This window comes from Sceloporus occidentalis, unplaced genomic scaffold, assembly GCF_023333645.1.
Source record: "Sceloporus occidentalis isolate IW3139 unplaced genomic scaffold, rSceOcc1.0.p SCAF_55, whole genome shotgun sequence".
NCBI classification, from domain to species: domain Eukaryota; kingdom Metazoa; phylum Chordata; class Lepidosauria; order Squamata; family Phrynosomatidae; genus Sceloporus; species Sceloporus occidentalis.
In genome coordinates this window covers 6119260-6144783 of record NW_028317035.1, presented here as the reverse complement: position 1 = coordinate 6144783, position 25524 = coordinate 6119260, and the positions used below count along the sequence as shown (strand labels likewise).

Here is a 25524-nt window from a genome sequence, read left to right as displayed (position 1 = left end):
TTAAAAAGGGATCAAAATCTCAACCGGACAATTACAGGCCAGTGAGCTTAAGATCAGTAGTGGGGAAATTATTTGAAGGGTTGCTAAAGATATGCATTCAAGAATCCAATTAGTAGAAGTCAACATGAATTTGTGAAAGTCAGGTATTGTCAAACCAACTTATTAGCATTCTATAAAGAAGTTTGTAAAAATATAGATCTGGGTGTGGCCATAGATGTGATTTTTCTGGACTTTTCTAAGACTAGGTTTCCACTTGGGTTTTTGTCCTGCGTTATTTTCTTGATGAAAAACGCCAGGAAAAACGCCAAGAAAACTGCCACTGCATTCTCCTGCGTTTTTTCTGGAGTTTTTTTGTGGCGTTTTAGCCTTTCTGTGGAAATTGCTTTTTTGACCTTAGGCAGTTTTTCCAGCCTTTACACGTTAGAATTGTCACCCAGCTAAAAGGGGTTAGGATAAATGGCAGGTATCTGCTCCCTCCTGATGTCATTTCCTTGGTAGAGTTCTACTTAAACACGCCCCGGCGGACCCTTTTGTCTCTTTTCTGTGGTTTGTAAGGCATGCTTTATTCCGAATGTCTGCTCCTCTAGGAAGATTGGCCCCAAATTATGGTGCAAATTGTTTGCTGTTGCTTTTGGCACGCAGGATCCAGTTGGGTATGTTTGTTTGTAATGGCATGTTTGTTCCAAATGGTGTAAAGTTCAATATGAACTTTGTTTTGTGTAAAACTGTTTGTTTCCAGCCTATTTCTCGTAGGACACACAGATACTGGGTCCATCCTCTGCATTGTAACTGTGGAAAAAAACGCCAGAAAAAACGCCAAGGCAAAACCCACATGGCTTTTTCATGGCGTTTTTTCTCTCCCATAGACTTCTATTGGAGAAAAACACCAAGATTTCCTTGCAAAAAACGCCAGAGTGTCAACATGCTGCGATTTTGAAAAACTGCCACAGAGCCCAAAAAAGCAGTAAAACGCCAAAGAGGACTGAAAAAACGCCAAACAGAAAAACGCCAAGTGGATATGGCATTGTGCGATTTCCTATTGAAGAACAGCTAACATCTGGCCGCAGCGTTTTTTCACTAATAAAACGCTGTGGCTGAATTGGTGTTATACTGGGCGTTTTTGCAGAAAAAAACCCAAGTGGAAACCTAGCCTTAGGCATTTGATATTGTGCCACATAAAAGGTTACTCTGCAAATTAACAGACATAGGTTTAGGGACAAATGTCTGTATTTGGATCAAAAATTGTCTAAAAGACAGAAGGCAGAGAGTTGTTGTGAATGGATGTTTCTCAGACTGTACACATGTATTAAGTGGAGTGCTTCAGGGGTCTGTCCTGGGTACTCTTCTTTTTTATTTGTTTATAAATGATCTCCCAAGCTGCATTGAGAGCCATGTCACAGTTTTTGCTGGGCGTGCAAGTGGCAGATGAGGTTTAACATAGATAAATGCAAAGTTATGCACTATGGTAAAAATAATAAAAATTCAACCTATACTATGAATGGAATATCCCTGAGGAAAACTACCAATGAGAGGAATTTAGGAATAATGGTAGACAACAGACTTGGCAACAGCGAGCAATACCAGCAAGGGCCAATAAGATCTTGGCATGCATAAAACAAGGTATTGATTCACGGGAGGAGGATATCATCTTGCCTCTTTACAGGTCAATGGTAAGACATCACCTTGAATATGCGGTACAATTCTGGGCACCGGTCCTTAAAAAGGTTTGCAAAATTAATAAGGGTTGGAAGATGCTAGTTATGAAGAGGTATGGAATTTACTGCCAAGAGAGGTGGTGTTATCAAATAAACTTAATGCCTTCAAAAGAGTCTGGATATATTTTTTTTAGAAAGGGCTATAAATATAATTAATATTTTATAGCTTCTTGATTGCCTTTTGGAGTCAAGAAGGAATCCCCCCCCCCCGGATAGCAGAATACGAAGTAGCTTAATTAGGGGTTTTTTGGTTTCTTTTGGATCAAGAGTAAGGAGGTTAGGTAGAAGGGTTGAACTTCATGGACTTGGGTCTTTTTTCAACCTTGTGTTCTATGTAACTATATATATATATATATATATATATATATATATATATAGATAGATAGATAGATATATGTAACCTACTTTTGCTTGAACGGATTGTGTAAAATCGCCTTACTAACTTCCTCTCCTCTAATTCCCTCCTTGACCCCCTACAGTCTAGTTTCAAACCCCTTCACTGTACTGAAACAGCTCTAACAAAAGTCTCAAATGACTTGCTTTCTGACACAGCAAAAGATCACATCTCCATTCTAATACTATTGGATCTCTCTGCTGCTTTTGATACTGTTGATCACCACCCGCTTCTTGACTCAGTTGCTTCTGCAGGCATTCAAGATACAGCTCTCTTCTGGATCTCCTCATATCTGTTTAACCGTTCCTTCTCTGTCAGCTTCTCTGGCATGACGTCATCACCCCTTCAACTTTCGGTTGGCGTCCCACAAGGGTCTGGCCCTCTGCTATTCTATCTTTATGCTTCATCCCTTGGCAAACTAATAAACTCATTTGGCCTCCAGTATCATCTATATGCAGACGATACCCAAATCTACCTGTCTTCTCCTGATCTCTCTCCATCTCTCATGTCCCGTATTACAAATTGCTTGTCTGCTATTTCTTCATGGATGTCACAACGCTGCCTGAAACTTAATCTTTCTAAAACAGAACTCATTATCTTCCTTCCTTCCATCTCCACTCCACTACCCAAATTCTCTGTCACCATTAACAACACGACTATCTCTCCTACTAACCAGGCCCTCACATTCAGTCCCTCGCCCATTCCTCACCCAAGAATCCACAAAAACTCTGATTCATTCACTTTCAATTTCCTGTCTTGACTACTGCAACACTCTTTTGGTTGGCATTCCACTGTCTCGACTCTCTCCTCTACATTCTGTCCTAAATGCTGCTGCTAGGCTTATCTTCCTTGCACGCCGCTTCTCTCCTGCTTCCCCACTCTGTGAAACCCTCCACTGGCTCCCTATTACCTTTAGAATTAAATTTAAAATCCTGGTACTAACATACAGTGCCCTCCATACATTTCTGCCCTCATAAGCAAATACTACTCGATCCTTACGTTCTTCCCATGGGCTAAGGCTCTCCTCCTCACTTATCACCTCTTTCTTTTTCCCGTCTACAAGATTTCACTCGGACTGCCCCATATCTCTGGAATCTACTTCCAACGAACCGTCAGCATTCACCCTCCCTCCCAATGTTCAAGAAACATCTCAAAACTCACTTCTTCAGAGAAGCATACCATCTTAGCTGCTAGAACCTCCTTGTCATTTATACAGCCACCACACTACCTCTCAGCTTTTCTCTGTGCCTTATGTTTGTCACCCCATTCCCTTAAGATTGTAAGCCTGCGAGCAGGGCTCTCTTCACCTAATGTATCGGTTTGTCTTAGTCTGTCAATTCTTGTCATACCCCTTGAATATATGTATTGTATTAAGCGCTGCGTAAATTGTTGGCACTATATAAATAAAATAATAATAATAATAATACTTTTTGCTTCTTTATTAACTATACATATAATAGTGCACTTAAGTCAACACCTGTGCTGCAAGATTACTGGTGTGAACCAGACAAAAACATAATTAGTTACTTTGACCACTTCCCTTAAATATTTTATTCCCATTAGTATTACATCATTATTACATAAAAAAATCATATTTTTTAGGTTTTAGTACAATGTGTTTTACCCAATAGTTTTTTGCTCTAATTACATCATAAACATTTTTCATCTTTATGGAAAAAAAGAAAAACTGGTATCATTAACAAGTAGTGACAATTGGCGTGCCAGGCACATCAGGGAAATGCTTCCCATTAATGTCAATTTATGCGCCTAGCACTTCATGCAGTTAAACAAGCTCAGAAAGCGTTCAATAACCACTTCCTTCACTTGCTGCAACGCTTTGATACGGGAGGCATTCATCAACACCAAAAAAATGTAAGGGCCTTATTCGACTCCTCCTAGGAGTGAATGTATTCACCATATTGAAAAGCTGTATGCTTTCAAATATGGCAGCACCCAGCAACTAGAAAAAAAGTGCGTAGGTAATCAGTGATCGCCTCCTAAGCTCAGCTGGTGTTGCTGAAGTGCCTCAATATCAAGGCATTCAGCAACACCAAGAAAAAAACTCAAGGCCCCAGTTTGATCACTCCTAGGAGCATTTAAAAAAATGCCATTTGAAAGAGACATGTTGCCTCTCACAAAATGGCAGGGCCCGTTCAAAATAAAAGAGTTCTCAGAAGGTCTGTCCAGACCCTCCTGAGAACTAAGCTCTCCTTCCAGGTTTGTAGATAAGCAAAAGATTCTTCAAATAAAAGTGCATCAACTTGTGCACCAAGTTAGATGACATCACAAAAACAGCAAAGGGGAAAGCAAGAGGAAAGATGGATAGACCGGGAAGGGCATTCCAGCTAAAGCAAGGTTACAATAGTCAAGGGGAGATAATAAAGGCATGGAGAAGAGCCTTGGTGGCATTGTGTTTTGAATCACTCGGCACAGAGTAAGATTGTTCTATACAGAATCAAGGACTGCGCGGTCTTTGGCTACATGCTCTATTTGGTTTCTAAAATTTTTAAAGTTTGTTTTCTTCAGAACAAGAAGAGCTTTCCTTAGATATCATTTTGATTGCATCGTATAATTTCCTATAAAAAAATAATAAAATATGGTGAAAATTTCAAATAAGCACTTTTTCTCACTTTTATTTGAAAAATCGTTTACTCATCTATAAAAGCTAATAAAAAACCTGCTAACTAGATACTACGATTTGTCTTGACTTTAGAAATACCAAATGTTTGTATGTGTTTTTGCAAGTTATAGGGCATTTTGCTATTTCAAACCATTTTTTTCAAATCTGGTAATCATGTCCCCATGTCCTATTTGGGATATCTTTGATGCCGGTCAGTTCTATTTACCTACATTAAACCATATATTTTTGAAAACTAGACACGCCCAGGTATTTTAAATGCTGGTGTTTTAACACTTCCCATGCACTTACTTTATTACCAGCCTTTGTCAAAGTTTGTGTTAGTAATTTATTTTTATTTTTTTTCACACATATTTTACTTAAGGTATGAATTTACAGCTCCTGGTATATTTCACTTTAAAACAACACCCAATATTTCTTCAGCAACATCATGCATGGGTAGTCAGGTTACTTGGGGGGCTTATTAGACACATTTGGGCATGCCCAATTCAGTTTTTCAACTTGGCATTTTGACATCTGGTCCTTCTGCCTTTGATGCCAGTGGATTGTCCCACCAGCCTTTGTCAAAGTTTTTGGTAGTCATTTTTTTGTGTGTTTTTTGTTATATATATATATATATAGAGAGAGAGAGAGAGATACACAAAAATTGGAAGAAACAACCTCTCTCTCAATACAAGTACCCTTATTAAGGAAATTATGCTACAATACCGGCTTTTTCAGCAGCAATATAATATTATAAACCATAAAGTTACCCTAAAGGTACCAGAAACAAGTGAGTAACCAGAAGCCAGGAGCCATGAATAAGTACATGAAAAGGCGTGAAAAGTGTAAAGCCTTTGTTTCTTTTGCTACTAATGTACAGATCCTATATGGACTTTGAATACACTGATCAATTCAAAGCAAAAAAAATCATAATACCTATTCACTAGGACTGAAGGAATACCTGTTTTGCTTACTTTTTTGGTACCAGGACTCCACCCTCCACCATCTATTACTGGCCGAAATCAGTTCCAAGGTTTGGCCAGGGTAAATGTCTGCAGTGGTGGAAGGGGGGGGGGGGGGTGTACTGACTTTTACAACACATTATTGCACAATGGGGTGAGGTGGGGTCTGACATTAAACTAAAACAATGGTGGTCACTCCCTGGTTGCAGATCCTGGCTGTCTGCCAGAGATAATCCCCTCAGCAAGTGCTGGGAAGATATACTTCTGGGGGTAGATAGTTACATAGTTATATAAGCTGAAAAAAGACATGCGTCCATCAAGTTCAGCCTTTCCTATATCTGTTAATTTGTTGCTGTTGATCCAAAAGAAGGCAAAAAACCCCAGTTTGGCTCTTTCCAATTTTGCACTACCCAGGAAAAAAATTCCTTCTTGACCCCAAAATGACAGTCAGATTTCTCCTTGGATCAATAAGCCGTTTCCCCATAATGAAAGATTATATCCCTGAATATTATGTTTTTCCAAGTATCCATCCAGTTGCAGTTTAAACGCCTGTACAGACTCCGATAAAACTACCTCTGCAGGCAGAGAATTCGACATATTTATTGTCCTTACTGTAAAAAACCCTTTCCTCTGCCTTAGACTAAATCTCCTTTCTTCCAGTCTGAACGCATGACCACGTGTCCTATGCATAGTCCTGTTTATGAGGCGCCGTTTTTCTAAACTAAACAGATTTAAATTTGTTCACATTTCTTCATAACTATAGTGCTCCATTCCTTTTATTAATTTTGTAGCCCGCCTCTGCACCCTTTCTAGTGCTATGATATCCTTCTTTAGAATAGGTGCCCAAAATTGCACAGCATATTCAAGGTGCAGCCTTACCATTGATTTATACAGAGGCAAAATTATATTTTTATCCCGCAAATTGATGCCCCTTTTTATACACGACAATACCTTACTGGCCTTAGCAACTGCTGACTGACATTGCATGTCGTTGCCTAGTTTGTTGTCTATAACAATTCCCACATCCTTCTCATTTGTCGTTACCCCTAATTCACTACCGTTTTGGGTGTAGGTTGCTTGTGCATTCCCTACCCCGAAGTGCATAACTTTGCATTTATCTACATTGAATTTCATCTGCCATTTGTGTGCCCAGTCCCCCAGTCTATCTAGATCCCTCTGCAGCACTGTAATATCCTGCTCGCCCTGTATTACTTTACCTAGTTTAGTGTCATCTGCAAACACAGAAACATAACTTTCAACGCCTATTGCCAGGTCATTTATAAATATGTTGAATAAAATTGGTCCCAGAACAGAACCCTGAGGGACACCACTTACCACTTTTGACCAGGTTGAAAATTTACCATTTATAACAACTCTCTGTTCTCTGTCTCTAAGCCAATTTTCTACCCAAGAACAAGAATTTGCATTTAGACCAATTTCCTTCAGTTTGAATACTAACCTATTGTGTGGAACTGCGTCAAACGCCTTGGCAAAATCCAAGTAGATTACATCCACTGCCACACTGATCAACACTTCGACTTACTTCTTCGTAGAATGCAATTAAATTAGTTTGACAGGACCTATGTTTCATAAAACCTTGCTGATTTTTGCTAATAATACTGTTCTTCCCAATGAACTCCTGAAAATTATCCCTAAACAGCCCTTCAAATACTTTCCCAACCACAGAAGTTAAGCTCACAGGTCTATAATTTCCGGGCACAGAGTTTGAACCTTTTTTGAATATAGGAACCACATCTGGCTTCCTCCAATCCTCTGGTACAATTCCTGAAAGAAAAGAATCCCGAAAGATTAGAAACAGAGGTTCACTTATTTTCATGACTCAGCTCCTTAAGTACTCGTGGGTGAATACCGTCAGGCCCCGGAGCTTTGTTGACATTAACTTTATTTCGCTGCTGCAGCACCTGGTCCTGAGCAATCCAATCACAGTCTGACTGCAAATTTTTTCAGTGGTCCTATGTATATCCATTGACATAGGTTCCTCCTTAATATATACTGAGGAAAAATAGTTATTTAAAGTTTCTGCTTTTTCCTGGTCCTCCTTAACCAACACTCCCATCTGTGCTTTTAATGAACCTGCGTTTTCATTTTTTAGGGTTTTTTTTAATTTATGTACTTGTACTTGTAGATGAAGAAGTCTTCACAAAGCCAGGGCCCATAGTCGGTAGGGAGGAGGCTGTCTCTCAGGCCTCTCCAGTGGTCCCAGTGATGGAGGATTCCGTCACATAAGGTATGTCATTTTGCAAAAGACAATATTCATAGTGGAATAAATCCACTGGCCAAACAGCTTGTCTGTGCCATCATTGCCCCTTACCGCCTCCAAGATACACTTGGCACACATATGTAGACACACCTACATAAAGTCACACATGCTAACACACACACACTCCATCTCAAACCACTTATACATCTACATCCATGCTGACAAACACACACACTTATACATCCAAATCCATGCTCATATACATACATACAAACATACATACATACATATCCCTTGTATACCCTCCTGCCCTTATCTCCTTACCTCTCCCCTACAGATTTTGCAGATTGTGCAAACTCCGGTTTCACGTGACATAACGTGACCCCACTGCGTGCCTGTCTCTCTCCTTTTCTCAAAAATATTGAAGCCGTACGGAAAAACCTTCACTTTAGTAAATAGACCCTATTGACATTCTGGAGAGTTCAGACAAGGGGTACTAAAATAGTGAATGGTTTGCGGTATATACAAAAATATAAGGAAAGACAAACAGATCTCAATATGTAATGGCTGAATGAAAAGGAGAGGGGGGTTGTGATAGAAACACTGCAATACTTAAATTCATTACATTTAAAAAAAATACAGGAAGGCAAGTTTTTTCAAATGAGGAGCAACGTTAGACCAAAAGGCCATAATCTAAAACTAGAGGGTCTAAAAGGGGGTAGATTGCACCAGTCTGCCAGAAGATGTGGTGAAGGTTAACACAGTTAGGACATTTAAACATGCATGGGATAGGCATATGGCTATTGGAAATATAGGCTGACAGTAAGGACCCCACACACACATACTGCAGAAAGACCCTGGCACTTGTGAGACCTACAGTGGATATAAAAAGTCTACACACCCCTGTTAAAATGTCAGGTTCTTGTGATGTTAAAGAATGAGACAAAGATAAATCATGTCAGAAATGTTTCCACCTTTAATGTGACCTATAACGTGAACAATTCAATTGCAAAACAAACTGAAATCTTTGAGGGGGGGACAAAACTCACAATAACCTGGTTGCATAAGTGTGCGCACCCTCTTATAACTGGGGCTGTGGCTGTGTTCAGAATTAGGCAATCACATTCAAACTTATGTTAAATAGAAGAAGACATTACACACCTGCCATCATTTAAAGTTACTCTGATTAATCACAAATAAAGTTCAGCTGTTCTAGTAGAATTTACCCGACATTGGCTTAGTTGCATCTCAGAGCAAAAGCTATGCTTCCAAAGCATCAGAGGGATCTCGCTGTTGAAAAATATCAGTCAAGAGAAGGGTACAAAAGAATTTCCAAAGAATTAGATATACTATGGAACACAGTGAAGACAGTCATCATCAAGTGGAGATTGTAAGCTTGCGAGCAAGGCTTCTCTCCACCTAATGTATTGGTTTGTCTTAGTCTATCAATTATTGTCTTGTCATACCCCTTGAATATATGTATTGTATTACGCGCTGCGTAAACTGTTGGCGCTACATAAATAAAAGATAATAAATAATAATAAGTGGAGAAAATATGGCACAACAGAGACATTACCAAGAACTGGACGTCCCTCCAAAATTGATGAAAAGACGAGAAGAAAACTGGTCAGGGAGGCTTACGAGAGGCCTACTGCGACATTAAAGGAACTGCAGAAATTTCCGGCAAGTACTGGCTGTGTGCTACATGTGACAACAATCACCCGTATTCCTCATATGAATGGGCTAATGTGGCAAGAAGGAAGACTTTTCTTACAAAGAAAAACATTCCAAGCCTGGCTGAAGTTTGCAAAAACAAACAACAAGTCCCCCAAAAGCACGTGGGAAAATGTGTTATGGTCTGATGAAACCAAGGTTGAACTTTTTGGCCATAATTCCAAAAGGTATGTTTGGTGCAAAAACAACACTGCACATCACCCAAAGAACGCCATGCCTACAGTGAAGCATGATGTTGGCATCATCATGCTTTCAAGCTGTTTTTCTTCAGTCAGGGTGGAGGGAATTATGAACAGTTCCAAATACCAGGTAATTTTGGCACAAAACCTTCAGCTGTCCATTAGGAATCTGAAGATGAAGTACACCTTTCAGCATGACAACGACCCAAAGGACACATCCAAATCCACAAAAGCATGGCTTCACTAGCAGAAGATTAACGTTTTGGAATGGCCCAGCCAGAGTCCAGACCTGATTCCAATTGAAGGGTGTGCATACTTACGCAACCAGGTTATTGTGAGTTTTGTCTGCCCCCTCCTCAAAGATTTCAGTTTGTTTTGCTATTTAATTGTTCACGTTATAGGTCACATTAAAGGTTCTGACATGATTTATCTTTGTCTCATTCTTTAACATCACAAGAACCTGGCATTTTAACAGGGATGTGTGGACTTGTTATATCCACTGTATGTCCACACACCATCTTTTTGATTAATAGCTGGTGCTCTCTCAGTCTCCCGGCACCAAGACCAACCTCAGACCAATTTCACGATCACGATCCATGCTAAAGCATTCTTGACAAAAACCTTGACAAAACCTTCACTGCACTGATGCTCAGTTTGCATGCCCTCATGGCTGTATCTCACTGCAGAATTAACAGAGGGGTGCCCTGGTTCCAAAACACTACAAAACTGGAATGTACACAATTTACCACAAGTCTGCAGTCTGAAAGGGGAACTCCCACCAGTTTTTGTACATGGCATATTTGTATTGTCAGTAGGGAACTTAGCAATGTAATTTTTTTAGTTCTTATTTTTGTAGCGTGATTTACAAGCAGTAAACAGAGTTCACTACAGTACGTCCCACATTTGGTGCTGTGCTGCAATGTCCAAGTGGCTTATAAAAGGTAAGTAGTAGCTTCACAAATAAAGCATCATGTATAGGTGAGTACCCACACAAAACAGAAGTAAATGCTAAAATTACATATGCACATAAATATCAATTACATCTATAAGGCAAAAAAAACAAATAATAATAAAGGATAGACGTAAGGTGGGAGTTCCTCTTTATATATAAAAAAAAAAGCTTTTTTAGTGAACTGTCAGAACCAGCAGTGTAGGAGTTTCTTTTAAGAACACAGGTGCGTGTACTAAAGCAGGATTCATCAGCTGGCGTTTTCACCAGAAAATCTGCGTTGTTCCAACGGTCCTATAACCGAAAGGAATACATTTTAGATTGTTAACCCGGTTATATTCCCATTTCGTCGTTTTTTGGACTAAAGCGGATTCTCAACTAGATAGTCTACTGCAGCATAGACGTTCTCCTGCCCCGTGTTACACTGTTGCTCCCATCCATAAACATATGAACGTGTAATTTATGAAAGATGTGTTTATTAAGGAACCGCGCTAATATTCAATGCTGCTACTTTGTGCACCTCTCCCGGTAAGGCTGTTATCTGTGCACACTATCACATGTCTGCAAGATAGTTTGGGCACCGTCAAATAACTTTTCAAAGCTCTACAGTAATGAACTATATAGCTCGGCGTTTTAGGGATGTTTTAATTCAATACAAATGGATAGGTGTATGTTAAACTATCACCGAGCGTGCTTTTTTTTCCATTTTAGGTCTAGCCATCTTGTAGTTTTCGGTGGATTTGCAGCTATCCCTAACTCACTCAGATATCCGTATCCGCTTAAAAGCTTTAAAACGCGTTGTTTTAAACATAGCGTCTATTCAAACAAGACGGTAAAGCTCAAAGTGTTTTTTGTTTTTTTTCTCTTCTCGCCATGTAGCCCTGCGCGCCCTTTTCCCTTCGTTATCTGGAGCGCGCTTCACTCCCCTCCAGCCCGCGCGCCCCCGCTCTCCTCCTCCTTCCCGCCCAGTACGAGCTAGTCACGTGCGAGAACCTGGCCAACCAGCACGAGCGAAGAGCGGGATCCGGATCTGACCGGTCGGGTTCTGGACCGGGTATAAAGGTGCGAGCGGAGCCGGGACCCACTTCATTCGCTTGAGAGAGAGACGCTGTGGTGTGCGTTAGTCTATTTTCCGTCCGGACTTTTAAAATCGCCAGTCATGCCCAAGCGAAAGGTATGGAAGCACTCTAATATTGTTATTGGGACTGGTAAAAAGAGGTACACACGAATAGAAAGAGTGTAAAGGGACGGGGAAAATAAATTACCTGCCACCATGATGGCGGAGCTCAGGGAAAAAAAAGGAAGGGGAGGGGGCATGTTCGACGGCGTCTTGGTAATCGCTATCGTTTACACAAGCGGCTCAGTGGACCGCCGCTATGCTAATTCGTGGGTGGAAAGAGTATTAATACACAGCTGCCTTTGTAAAGCGGGCTGTTTAAACTGCAAAGCGCGGGAAAGTCGAGGGAGGGGGCGGGGTCTCCGCCAGAAGAAGGGCGCGAACCCGCGCAGTGGGTGTTACTGCTGCTAATAAGCGACACCTCGGCAGATGAGCGGTAGTACGCCCACATGGGAGGCGGGTCTTCGGTGGCATTAACTCTTTCTTTGCCGTTGTCCAATTGTAAAATATCTTAGAATCGAGGGGATGGCAGGCAAAATACGAAATATGCAAAGAAATGTAGTTAATGTAAATTTGCGTTTTGCTTGTTTCGAAAACCGTTCGTGCCATATTAAAACCTACATAACTGTATGTTCCTTGTACTCACGTGACCTCACATTCTATAAAGTATAGTAAGCCTCCCTGTGAAGGTCAAAGTCAACACACAGTAGGCCAGTTGTAAAAAAGTGCATTATTATTAAAGTGTGTGGTATAGGTAGTGTAGAATGTAAGGGTCTTCGCTCCTTGCAACTGCTATGTCTGGCCGACTATGTAGAAGTTGCATGACACAGAACTACACTAATTAGGAGCCCCATAGGCGAATGTGAACTAGCTTGATAATTTTTATGGGTCAAGAAAAAAAAAACAACCCTATAGCGATTAATATAAGATGGCACATAAAGTAAAAAGAATCTGGAAGCCATGATTGCCTGGTACCCAGGATTTGTTGTCTTATTGTCAATGACCTAAATATGTGCTTGAGGTAGTATGCACCTTAGTTGGCCGTACAATACAGTATAATACTCCAGGGAGAAACTGGCTGGGTTTGTACTTGTTAGCCATAAACAGTGTGTTTGTCTTTTAGGCTGAAGGAGACTCCAAGGTGGAGAAGACAAAGGTGAAAGATGAGGTGAGTTTGGAGGGTCTTGTATGATTTGCATTAGAGGAGTGGGCTCTCCTGTGGTGTGTGTACACTAACAACTTTGTTTTATTTCTCAGCCACAAAGAAGGTCTGCACGGTTATCTGCTGTAAGTATTTTTTTACCTGATCACTGTATATAATATATATAGATATTGATCAACCGGTTGCATTTTTTGTCTTGTGATAATTTTTTTCTGTTAGCAGAAACCAGCCCCTCCCAAACCGGAAGCCAAACCCAAGAAAGCTGCCCCAAAGGTTAGTAGCAAGTAGTTTGGCTCTAGCACTACAGTTACTTTGCAATGAATTGCGTTGATATGCTTTAAAGTGCCTTTTGTAAAACTACAATTTTTACATTGCCAGCAGCTTTTAAAGAAAGTAGCTTGTATTTTAGAAGTTAAACTACTTTCGCAGGACTGGCAGTTGCTGATGTTCCCTAGCTACTCCTGCAGTGATTGACTCAGGCTTCACCAAGAGCAACAGTGGAGACCTCAACTAGAGGTTTTTTATCGATAGGGAGCTGAGACAATTATTCATCACTCAGGAACACCACAGACTAACCTGGTCTGCACCTGGTCTTGGCCATTTGACTGAGACCAGTTGCCTGACAGATACGATATACTTTATTTTCTGAAGCTTGGTGGCTATGCTTTCTCTGAAAAATTCAAAAGGAAATTAAAACTAAGCTTATGTTAAATCAGAAAAGCAAGTAATTTTAAGAACCTAATTGGGTTATTCATAAAAGGAAGCATTAACAGGAGCATTGTGTTTGAGATCCTTAACATCACTAAACATAAAAGACCAACCCCAGCAAGCTTCTGCAGCATGGAGAAATTTAAGGGCCACATATGAAGTTAAATCTGCAAGAGCTTAACAATGGGAAACTTGACATAAAACCCTATTGCTTGATGTAAATCCATTGCATAGAACCCACAGCCCCCCTATAAAAAAAAAAAAAAACAACAACCTATTGCCTCTTACATTTTGTAGAAGGCTGAGAAAGCACCCAAAGGCAAGAAAGGAAAGGCAGAGTCTGGCAAAGACAGCAGCAATGCTGCTGAAAACGGAGAAGCTAAATCTGATCAGGTGTGTATGAATCTCTTGCCTTCTACAAGGCTTCACAGCCATTTACCGGACATAACGTATATATTTGTCTTTACAGGCACAGAAGGCAGAGGGTGCTGGGGATGCCAAGTGAGCAGTGTGACTTTTTGATAACTGTGTATCTCTGGTGACTGTACAGTTTGAAATACTATTTTTTATCAAGTTTTATAATGATGCAGAATTTTGTTTTACTTATTATTTTTAAGCTGTGTTGGCACATGATGCTTGGGGGGGGGGGGTGCACAGTGGTCTAATCATCACCTTGGGTAATAGCTGCTTCAAGTCTCCCTTCTCCAGTTGGTGTTTGCTCTATGAAACTGGCACCAGATTAGTTTTCCCTGTCCTTATGGCAGGCAGCTATTTGAACCCTTATATAAACAATCCCGGGGCAGGAAAACAAAGGGTAGGGTGGTTATGTATTATTTTTAACAACTCGGCTGATACAGGGGCTAAGCTGAGTACTTCCTTGACAAAATGCTCTGAATGTGAAGCTCCAACTCTCCTTATCACTTTTATCAGTTCCTAGTGATTTGCAGTCTGAAAGTATAGGGAGTTTGAAGTTGTTTTTAACATGTTGTAGCTTGTGTCCTGCCTGATTTGTAATGACTGTATTTGGGGAAAAACAATCTTAAATAAATTTGGAATCCGTATGGCTCCATCCAATCTATTATATTCAGTAACTGTCTCCATAATCTCTACAACAATACAACACATGCTCACAAGTTACTTGTTCTCTTGGAATACATGGTACGTATTTTTATGTAAAATTTCCTACACGCATGCCTACCAACGTTATCTGTAGTTCACTGTTGTCTGTCTATGCCAGGGGTCTCAAACAGGTAGTGTATACACTACTGGGAGTTCTGCAACGCATTCAAGCAACTGGCATATCCAATTTCTCAACCCTTTTTGTGTAGGAGTTGTTCGGCCAATTTACCTTAAGCTGTTCTTTCAAAACCCATACATGTGCTTTCAAACTTATATCATTAATCCTGAATGTAGGATTTCGATGTTCATTTTAGCTTCCTTTTAATTAATGTACTTATGTACTTCCCACTGCAGTGAATATTGTTTAAGGTGGGTTCTTGTATTAAGGCAGGGGCGTCCAACCTGCGGCCTTCCAGCTGCTGCAGGACTAAATCTCCCATAATGCTCTTTCAGCTAAGGGGCTGGCTGAGGATGATGGGAGATGTAGTCCTGTAGCAGCTGGAGGGCCACAGGTTGGACGCCTCCCTATTAAGGCATTTGTCTTTTTCAGTCCTCTAGAATGGGTTTAATTACTGGAATTGGGTTTAGTAATGTGGACAAGAAGTTTGTAACCAATAACATGATTACAATTTTTCCAAAATATGCATAACCAAGGAAACTCCATTCAGTTTTGTTAAGAGAGGGTAAGCTGTTGGGGAAATTGAAAGGAGGGATGACCAAAAGGCTTCTTTGAATGTATAAAAGTTGATTCCCAATTCAAGCAGCTGCACAGAGATGCAAAAAGATAGGCCTGGCATTACAAAATCACACTATATACAGATTGACAAAAGACCCTTTTATTACAAAAGGTAACGATTCAAACCTACATCGTTTTAGTATGTATAACACGGGTGGGTTTAACAAAAGTACGTATTCGTTCTTTGTGCCCACGTTGACCCAAGTCAGCTTCCTTTAAAACCGGTTAAACTTGTTCAGTTTTGACCTATGGCTTTTTGATAGTTCATATGTCTGTTACAGGACATTTCTCAAGGTCTGCTTTCTTTTAATCTAGACATACTGTTGCACAGGCTTGCTCTCTCAAAAGGCAGAGAACAGTACACTTCATGTACCATACTCTCCCATATCCCAATATTCCACAATGGTATATGTTTGTTTTATACAGTTCCATCATATACCCCATGTCTTACAATCGGGGTCGTCTTATAATCAGATCTCAAATAGGTCTGACTATGAGACTAAGATCCAGATCTCTCTCTCTCACACACACACACACACACACACACTTACTTACTGGTGCTTCTGACGCCCGGTGTGTAGCCGTCTACGCAATTCGCGTAGATAACTTCCGCTGCAGCCGGAAGGAGGTGTGGTTAGCAGCGGGGGTTGTCTGCGTCCAGTGCGTGGAACTCTGATCTGACAGTCAGAGGGTGTATGCGGGATGGACGCAGACAACCCCCGCTGCTAACCGGACCTCCTTCCGGCTGCAGCGTTAGTTGCCTACGCGAATCGCGTACCCATCTACATGCTGCACACCGGGAGTCAGAAGCACTGGTGTTTCTTTTTGGGGGGGGGGGGTTTAAATGGGGGGCATAAGACATTTCTGCAGGCAGATGGCTCTATGAAATGCCTTTTAACCCCATAATATGCCTTTTAACCCCCTAAATGCCAGAGTGGCATATAAGGGTATAAGGCATTTCTGGAGGCAGAGTGGCACATAGGGGGTCAAAAGGCATATCATGGGGCACAGTGGCATTTAGGGGGTATAAGGCATTTCTGTGGCAAGCCTGGGGGCAGATGTGCATAACTGGGGGGGGGCAGGTTGGAAAATAAAAGGAAATAAAAACAAAATATTTTTCATAGCTTTTATTAAAAAAAAAAATTAAAATACATGAATTAACATTTACTGGTAAAACCTTTTCCCTATAGTGTCGTCTTATACTCAAGCTTTTTTCCTAACTTACTATTCAGATTTGGGGGGGGGGTCATCTTATAATTGAGCAAATACGGTATTCTGTAGTACTGTACAATTGGTAGATGGGACGTATCATATACTATTTTCCAACAATCTGACTTAAAGTAACGTATAAGGAGACCCATGCTCAAACAAGCCTACAATCTAGAAGTTAGGGTGTATTACACAATAAGTTAAAGTGCCACTGTTAAGGATGCACCAGCTAGAGTACTATAAGTATATGTTAGACTTGTAGGTTTGTCGTACTGTCTTTAGAAAAGGTTTGCGTGTGTTCCACATGATTTATAGTGTAGATTTATGGCTTAATGCCCATTTTTATCTGAAAATCTTGTCGTAATTTAACCTAGAATTTGACAGCTAATAAGAACCATTGGGCCCGTCTAGTCTGCTTATTTGTCCTGTTAACAGGAAGCTACAGTAAGTTTTGCTTTATAGATCAGGGAGTAGGGATGGGGAGGCCATTTATCCCATGTGTGTTTAAATGCCCTTGCCCGGTTAGTAGACCATCACTTCTGCTCGGAGCCTGTTTCACTCATCTTCCAGCCTTGCAGTAACAAAACGTATAAGCCTCTGACCATCAAATGTTGGGTTATAACCTTCTTTCAACTTTTAATTCCTGTACTCTATGTATTTAAATGTTTCTAGCAAATCTCCCCTCTGCCTTCTTCCAAGCAATACGTATTAAGCTTACCGGCTAATTTAGATCCTACAAATCCTCCCGAACCCTCAAATGTTAATGTCCTTTTGGAGATTAGGTTTTTAGAACTGTACACAAAATTGTAAATGATGCAGAGATCTGTACAGTGGCGAACCACCTCTATCTTCTGCTAATGCCTCTAGCTGTATGACCCAGTACCCAATTTGCTTTTTCTGCTGCTTTGTTTGCTTGCATTTAAGTCCTCGAAAATAACGACTACCAAGTCATTCTCTTCTGTTATCATTGACAGAACAGCAGCCCCAATCCTACATGCTGCCTTGGAATTTTTACGATCTAGGTGTGTTATTTTAAATTTATCAACATTAAATTGCAAGTGCCACACTAGTTGACCATTCTAATCAACTTAAATCACTGTTTGTAATTTTGTTGTCATATTCAGGCTTTTTTTCCTAAATTAATATTCAGATTTTGGGGGGTTGTCTTATAATCAGGGTCATCAAATACGGTATATGCCCACTCAAGCCACCCTACACCTTCAACAGTGAAACATGGTTGTCTGGGTGAAATGCATAACCAAGTTAACCCCCTCAGGACCGGGATTTTGATACTAACGTGTCGCTAAAGGACCGGAGCCGTTTTTGTGTTTTTGCCATGTCTTTCTTCAACTGTAATTTCTCTCTTATCAATTGGTGCACCCACACAAATCATATATTGTTTTTTTCAGCACAAGTAGGGCTTTCATTTGAAACCATAGTAAGCTGGGTAGTACATTGTTTTGTTTGAAAAAAAACTGGAAAAAGTGGGGAAAAAATGAAAAAAAACGCATTTTTTTTACAGTTTTGTATACATACAAATTGTACACACATTAAACCAATGGGAAAAAATTATCCCAAATATATTCATTAACTTGTCCTGATTTGGAAACCACCCAACATGGCCAGGATTATCTATTTTGACCAGTATAGGGCAAATATTGCAAGGCATGCATCACGTTTTTGAAATGTAATTTTTTTCAAATTTGGCATGGTAGTCTAATAACTGCAATAGTTGTCACAGATACTGATTACCCCCCCCAAATTATATGTTTATGAACAGTAGATAAGTCAAGGTGTACAACTAGGGTAATTTTGACACTTTTCAAACAGGGATTTTATCGCCAATTGCTGCCAAATTTTTTTTGCATATTTTGCAATGTTGCTTTAGATTTTATATTATATTTTGTATAGAATATGTGCAACTGCAGAACAAAATACCAAATTGTGTTCACCATCCCCCGGTTCCAACAAGGCCTCACATGCACGGTTCATGCATTTTTTGAGGAAGCTATGAGGGCAAAACTGGAACATGCGCATTTTCGTTTTCACATTTGGAATTTTCAGAAATTGGTTTCCTGGGCCCATATCCCATTTGGGACATTTTGGAAGCCCCCTGCTGTAAATTACCCCATAAAAGTATATATTTATGAACAGTAGACAAGTCAAGGTGTTCAACTAGGGTAGTTTTGACAGTTTTCAGCTAGCCTTTTCTTCACCAATGTCTGCCAAAGTTCACGGAAAATTTATTTTATTGCATTTTTAACAAATACATTTCAATGTTAAAATTTATTTCTTGCACAGCATATGTGCAACAGTGGAAGAAAGCACCACATTTTGTTCACCAACACCCCCCGGTTCCAACAAGGCCTCACATGCATGGTTCATGCATTTTTTGAGGAAGCCATGAGGCCATAACTGGAACATGCGCAAGTTTTCAGAAATTGGTTTCCTGGGCCCATATCCCATTTGGGACATTTTGGAAGCCCCCCCACTGTAAATTACCCCATAAAAGTATATATTTATGAACAGTAGACGAGTCAAGGTGTTCAACTAGGGTAGTTTTGACAGTTTTCAGCCAGCCATTTCTTCACTGATGTCTGCCAAACTTCACAGGGAAATTATTTTATTGCGTTTTTAATGCATACATTTCAATGTTGCAATTTATTTCTTGCACAGCATATGTGTAACACTGGAAAAAAACACCACATTTTGTTCACCAACACCCCCCGGTTCCAACAAGGCCTCACATGCATGGTTCATGTATTTTTTGAGGAAGCTATGAGGGCAAAACTGGAACATGTGCATTTACATTTTTCTTTAAATATTTTTTTTCATCAGATTACTTGTAAGTGACAGGTTTAGGCCGCTGACATCAATCAGGGAGACCGATCAATAATCAGTGACTTAAAATGTCACCGACAAGTGATCAGGTAATAATTATGATTTTTTCATTTATTAATAATTTGTGTTTTTTCATAATTACCCTAGATGACCCCTCTCTCTTTGTAGAGCAGGGTCATCCGTGGGCTGCCATAATGATCCGATCACTCCTATTGGCCAGGAGCGATCTGATCAGCCCAGCATTTGACCTGGAAGCACCCTGGACTTTCAGGTCAGTGCTGTTTTATTTTTTATTATTATTAATTTTATTAATTTTTTTTAATTTATTTATTTAATTTTTTTTTAATTATTATTATTTTTTACATTTTTTTTTTAACTCTTTCAATGCTGATGCTCCATTGAAGCACAGCATTGATTGATATTTAGTCCCCACAAGCTTGTGGGGACTAATATTAACCCCTGCAATGCTGCGATAGGGGTCATACACAATCGCAGCATTGAAGGGGTTAATTGAGGAAGAGGGGGGTAGGGGTTAACTGAGGAAGGGTGGGGGTGGGGGGGGTCTGGTCTCCACACTCATGTGGAGACCAAAGAACCCTGTCTCCCTGTCCCTGAAGCTGCCTCTGGCAGCTGGGACACAATCTCCAATAGACTGGAGATTGTAGGGGAGGAGTCTCTCTGATCAGTCCTACAGGACTGATCAGAGGACTTCTGGGGGCTCGTTTTTGCTGTTGCTGGTCTGCCTGGGCTTCCAGGCAGACCACCAGCAGCAGAACCCCCTAAAAAACGGGAATTAACCCCTTCAATGCCGCGATCGCGGCATTGAAGGGGTTAACGCTGCACTGACGCTCTCATGGAGCGATCAGGCAGCAGGGGGGTGTTGGATCAGGCCCCCACACATGTGTGGGGACCCATTCAATACCCCCCCCTCTTCCCTGAAGCTGCCTGTGGCAGCTGAAACCGCGATTGCAGATTTTTCTGCAATCACTTTTTCTGCCTACAAAATCACTCCGTGGGAGTGATCGTGGGCTTGGGGGCGGGCTTAGACAGGCTGTGCTGTCTGCCCAGGAGTCCTGGGCAGACAGCAGCAGCAGCGCCCTGACGATCGTGGTGATGTGGGGGCGTTTTTTGGAGGAGACGTACCTGGTACGTCCCGGTCTACCGGTGACTGTTAACCAGGAAGTACCAGGTACGTCCCGGTACTGAAGGGGTTAAATCACTTGGGGCAGAATGGCAATGGGATATTAAAAAAAAAAAAAGCCTGTGTAACATGAAACTAGGTCTATCATTGGGGTTAAAAACCTGATTCCATTTGTGAACATACCCAACCAGCAAACATTAGAACTAGCAGAATTTAAAGAAAAAAAAAAAAACTTTCCACACATACTCATCCCTTTGTTTGCTTTCCTACAAACAAACTTTATCAAACAACAAATCCAAAACCTTACACAAAAGTGTACTGGGACAAGATCTTTGGCTTTGGAGACAATTCACACAATTTCCTTAACACTAGCAAAATATAGACTAGTGAGATGATCTCTAAAACATGACATGCATCTCATTGGATGAATCTATTGGTTGTAACACTTCCCACACTTACTGGAGACTTAATAAAAAGTGCTGAATATTGGCAGCCATCACTACTAAAGTGCAACTGAGAATCATGCATTGTTATTACTTATGCCCACATTGGCAATTCAAGATTTGTGTTCTTCCAACTGATGCATGTGCAAAACGCCTTGCCTCAGGAATGAATTTGTATCAAAGCTTCTGGGAATGCCTACCCATCCAGGTTTTTTTTGGTCACAAATCAAAAATTACATAAAACTAGGACATAAATTTAATATTAATAACCCGAATGTTATTCTGAATCAAACAAGCTCAGAATTTTGTCCAAGCCGAACGGCCAGTAAACTAAATTCTTGCCTGAAAATGCAGCAAAAATTGATAAAAAAAAACATTTTCTGAATCGATTTTGCTTGCTGGGCACAAGTCTATCATATAGCATATTATAATCCAACAAATGGACATTAAAAATGAGGGATACAAAATAATCCCACCTAAGGTCTTGCTTAGTGCCGGCACGTTCACTCCACCTCTTACTGGTCTTTCTCCTCCAACTTCCACATTCAGAGGACCTGATAACTGTAACCCCACTACTCATTTCTCATGTGCCCTCTGGAATGTGAGAAACCCACTGGTGTTCATGACCTTTTTATTTCTAACCACCTCAATTTCCTGCTTTTGTCCTCTGACAAAAACTTTCCTGCTGCTCTTCCTCACAGGGACCTACATTTTAGCAACACTTACTTCTTCTGGAGACCTGTCAGTGCTTGCCACTACTTCTCCCTATATCTTTAGCTCCAGACCTATGTGCAGATGCTATGGTGAAATGAAAGGCTTGAAAATGAAAGTGCTGGATACTGGCCTTAATCTTACTCCATGGATATGGCATCATGTGGAGGATTTGGGAAAAATCTCTTCCCTAGCTCTTTTCTGAAACGGTGATGTCTGACAAAAGGGGTAAAATAGTTTCCTCACCACTGGTCTTCTCTGGGGCATCGCCAGTAGTCTTCTCAAAATTGGTCTACCATTTCAAAAAAGGACCTTCCCTGAGATGGGTATATTCAGCAATAGAAGCAGTGTTGACTCTCCATACCCGGAGCCATAACTCTTCTAGCTGTAAGCGATAAAACAGAGGCCCTAGCAAACATACGTATACTCTCCAGCAAGACATCACACGGAAAGGCAACTAAGCTAGACCACAGAAATGGTTTTTTATGATTGTCTCTCTGGGAGCTTGTATTTACAAAAATGTTAAATCAATGTAAACAATGGACTATTTAGACAATGTATTTATATCAATTTGTATTGCACATTGCCGTGTATGGTCCCATTCCTCCTTAATCAGAGTGGAGAGTGCTTCATGGACTGGAAAGGATGGAGAACGCTTACATAGACCTTAAAAGAAGGCTTCTTACTGGGAGACTCCTCTTGGGACACGTTAACTGTGGCAATCAAGGTTATAAATTCCACAGCAGGCAATAAATAGGACCCCTTTCCTGATAAGTGCACCAAAATCATCTATGTTTTTTGTTTGAGCCTTACAGTTTTAGGTTTTGTTCCTTCCACTTAAATATGCCCTGGCCTGTGGCTGGTTGTAGGGAAGACCGAAATGGCACAAAACAACTTAATGTTTGGAGCATGTGTGTTTAGATTTGATTTACGGACACTGAATTTTGGATTTGCTCATCTTGAAAATGCTGGAGTGGATTAGGTCTCCCCCTCAGACTCTGCCCTTTGACTTTGGTCAAACCAAAAGTATTAAGAATCAAGCTAATGGAGCAGATTTAAATTAACCCCTTAGCGACCTTTGACGGTTCAGGGCCGTCACTGAAAAACGGTCACTTAACGACCTTTGACGGTCCTGAACTGTCAAATTAAATAAGCTTAGAAAGTTTAAATAGCATTGCTGTAACGCCTCGATGTCGAGGGATTCAGTAACGCCAAGATTGGCATCAGGAAAAAAAAATAAAAATGTGCCAACATTTAAAAATAATTACGCAGTGATGTCACCAGAGGAACCATTTAATACCAGCAAAATGTAAAAAAACCAAAAAAGAATAAAATAACTAAAATAAAAAGTTTATTATTTTGAGCAAGTGCTAAAATGAGTGCTTTATCTTCTCAAAAAATCTCGACATAGAAAGAGTTAAAATAAAAGCATTTCAAATACCCAAAGGGTGGCTAATTTAATAAAAAATGAATGGTTTGATGAGAAAAAAAAAAGCGCACTTCCCAAATGTGAAATTTTTAATCCCAAACAACCCGATAAACCCATGCATGTGGGGTATCATTGAACTCAGGAGCTATGAATTCATTCCTGAAGTGCAATTTGTGGGGGGGGGGGGACCACCACAAACTATGGCAAAGGCTGGTTTGTAGAATACCATGCATGAAAAGGGTTAAAATACCAGCATTTGAAATACCCTGGGGTGTCTTATTTTTAAAATGATATGCTTTGATGGGGTTAAATTGAGTTAACCGGCTTCAAAGATGTTCCAAAGAGGAGATGGAGGCAGAATGACCAGATTTGGAAATCATAAAAACACTACTTGTACTTATTGCCCTAGAACTTACAAAATAAACATAAAAACATTGGGTATTTCTAAACTCAGGACAAATAGTAGAATCTATTTAGCAAGTTGTTTTACTTACCTTTTGTAGGCAAGTAAAATATTTTTCAAATAAAAGTCATCCAAATTTCACCAGGTTTTTTTTTTTTTATAGTAAATTAGACGATATGATGAAAATAATAGTATCTGAAGAAAGCCCATCTTGTCCTGAAAAAAATTATATATAACGTGTGTGGGTACGCTAAATGGGTGAGGAGAAAATGACAGCTGAACACAAGCACCGCAAAAGTGTTAAAACAGCCTCGGTCCCAAAGGGTCCTTAACGGGTTAAATATCTCCCATGTGGTTCAGTGTTCTGTATTAAAGTAAAAGACAAATGCTTTGATATTAAATGAAAGCACAAGCCTTTTCAGTTTTTGGGCATGGAGTGGAATGCCCAAGGAAATAGAGATAGAGCCTTATTATGTATAAAGGTGCTTCACTTGTACACATATAATATGGGCACTCAACACTTTAGCCTCCTCCCATAATAGTCTCCTCTTGTGGGGAAGTTCAGACTCCTAGCATTCATTGGCATTGAATGTAATGAGGCCTTGGGAGAAGAGTGAGATATATACCGTATTTGCTCGATTATAAGACGAGGTTTTTTCCCCAGAGCAAATGCTCTGAAAAAATACCCCTCGTCTTATAATCGGGGACGTCTTATAATCACACCTCAAATAGGTCTGATTATGAGACTAAGATCCAGATACCCCGCAGCGCTGCCAGGGGACCTGGATTCTCCTGACTCCCACGACCACCACCACTTACTGGTGCTGCTGAGTCCCTGGTGTGAAGCCGGGGCAACGTGTAGACGTCTATGCGATTCGCGGAAGGAGGTGCGGTTAGCAGCAGGGGTTGTCTGCTGTTAGGGATATTAATGAGACAAAATAGGCAAAACCAATATTTCGTCACACACACAAAATAACGACTCTACCAAATATTGTAGTACCACATCCACAATATTAATTTAAGGAGATACCCTATATTTTATCTCCGATCCTAAATTCTTTCAGATCGCCGAAAATTATAATTAAAATTAGATAGATATCGCCACGATAGTCAATAAAAATATTATTTATTGTAAATCCAATTTATAAAATATATGTATGAGTCACACAGTGCATGATATAAAACACAAAATTCTTAAAACATGTCAAAAATGAATCAATTCAAATACATTATATTATCGATAGTTATCAATATGAATTATTTTATGAGTCTAACACACAATTAATTTCCAGTCCACTCAGCAACCAAAAATTGATAACAATCAGGGCAGTAATAAAGATATCACTATCTCTCTAATATTAGTTTAACTAATATGACAAATTAAAAATAATTTGTTTGTGTCTGAGTATTAGTGAAGTTCCTAATAATGTAAAACTTCGTCTATAGGTAAAAATACCTTTTCATTATTGTTATTATCACGGGTTATAAGCTGCAGTCTCACAAGCCGTCATATACAATAATGCAATATACTATTTCCCAGAAACAGGGAATTCTATACGAAGAAGACAAAATTCACCTCTATTCAGAATAATAAAATAATTATATTTACCACCACTTGTTGCTGTTGTCCAACTGGTCCTTCTAGAAATTAATCCAGATTCATTGTCAAGAAATTAAGTGGGCAAGAATATAACTTTCTACAAATTATATAGGTTAGGACTCCAAGTAACT

At 40.1% G+C, this 25524-nt stretch overlaps 1 protein-coding gene across 2 annotated transcripts; it reads left to right on the top strand.

Moving 5' to 3' along the window:
• The first annotated feature begins 11933 nt into the window (after nucleotides 1-11933).
• On the top strand, nucleotides 11934-14266 carry LOC149288000 (non-histone chromosomal protein HMG-17-like). Of its 2 annotated transcripts, XM_089492325.1 has the most exons (7): nucleotides 11934-11948; nucleotides 13015-13059; nucleotides 13149-13178; nucleotides 13276-13326; nucleotides 13775-13777; nucleotides 14059-14154; nucleotides 14231-14266. In XM_089492325.1, the coding sequence occupies exons 1-7, from the start codon at nucleotides 11934-11936 to the stop codon at nucleotides 14264-14266; spliced, it is 276 nt and encodes a 91-aa protein (XP_089348451.1). The 2 variants fall into 2 exon arrangements, with proteins under 2 accessions (XP_089348451.1, XP_089348450.1); XM_089492324.1 differs by lacking the exon at nucleotides 13775-13777.
• Nucleotides 14267-25524: the final 11258 nt, after the last annotated feature.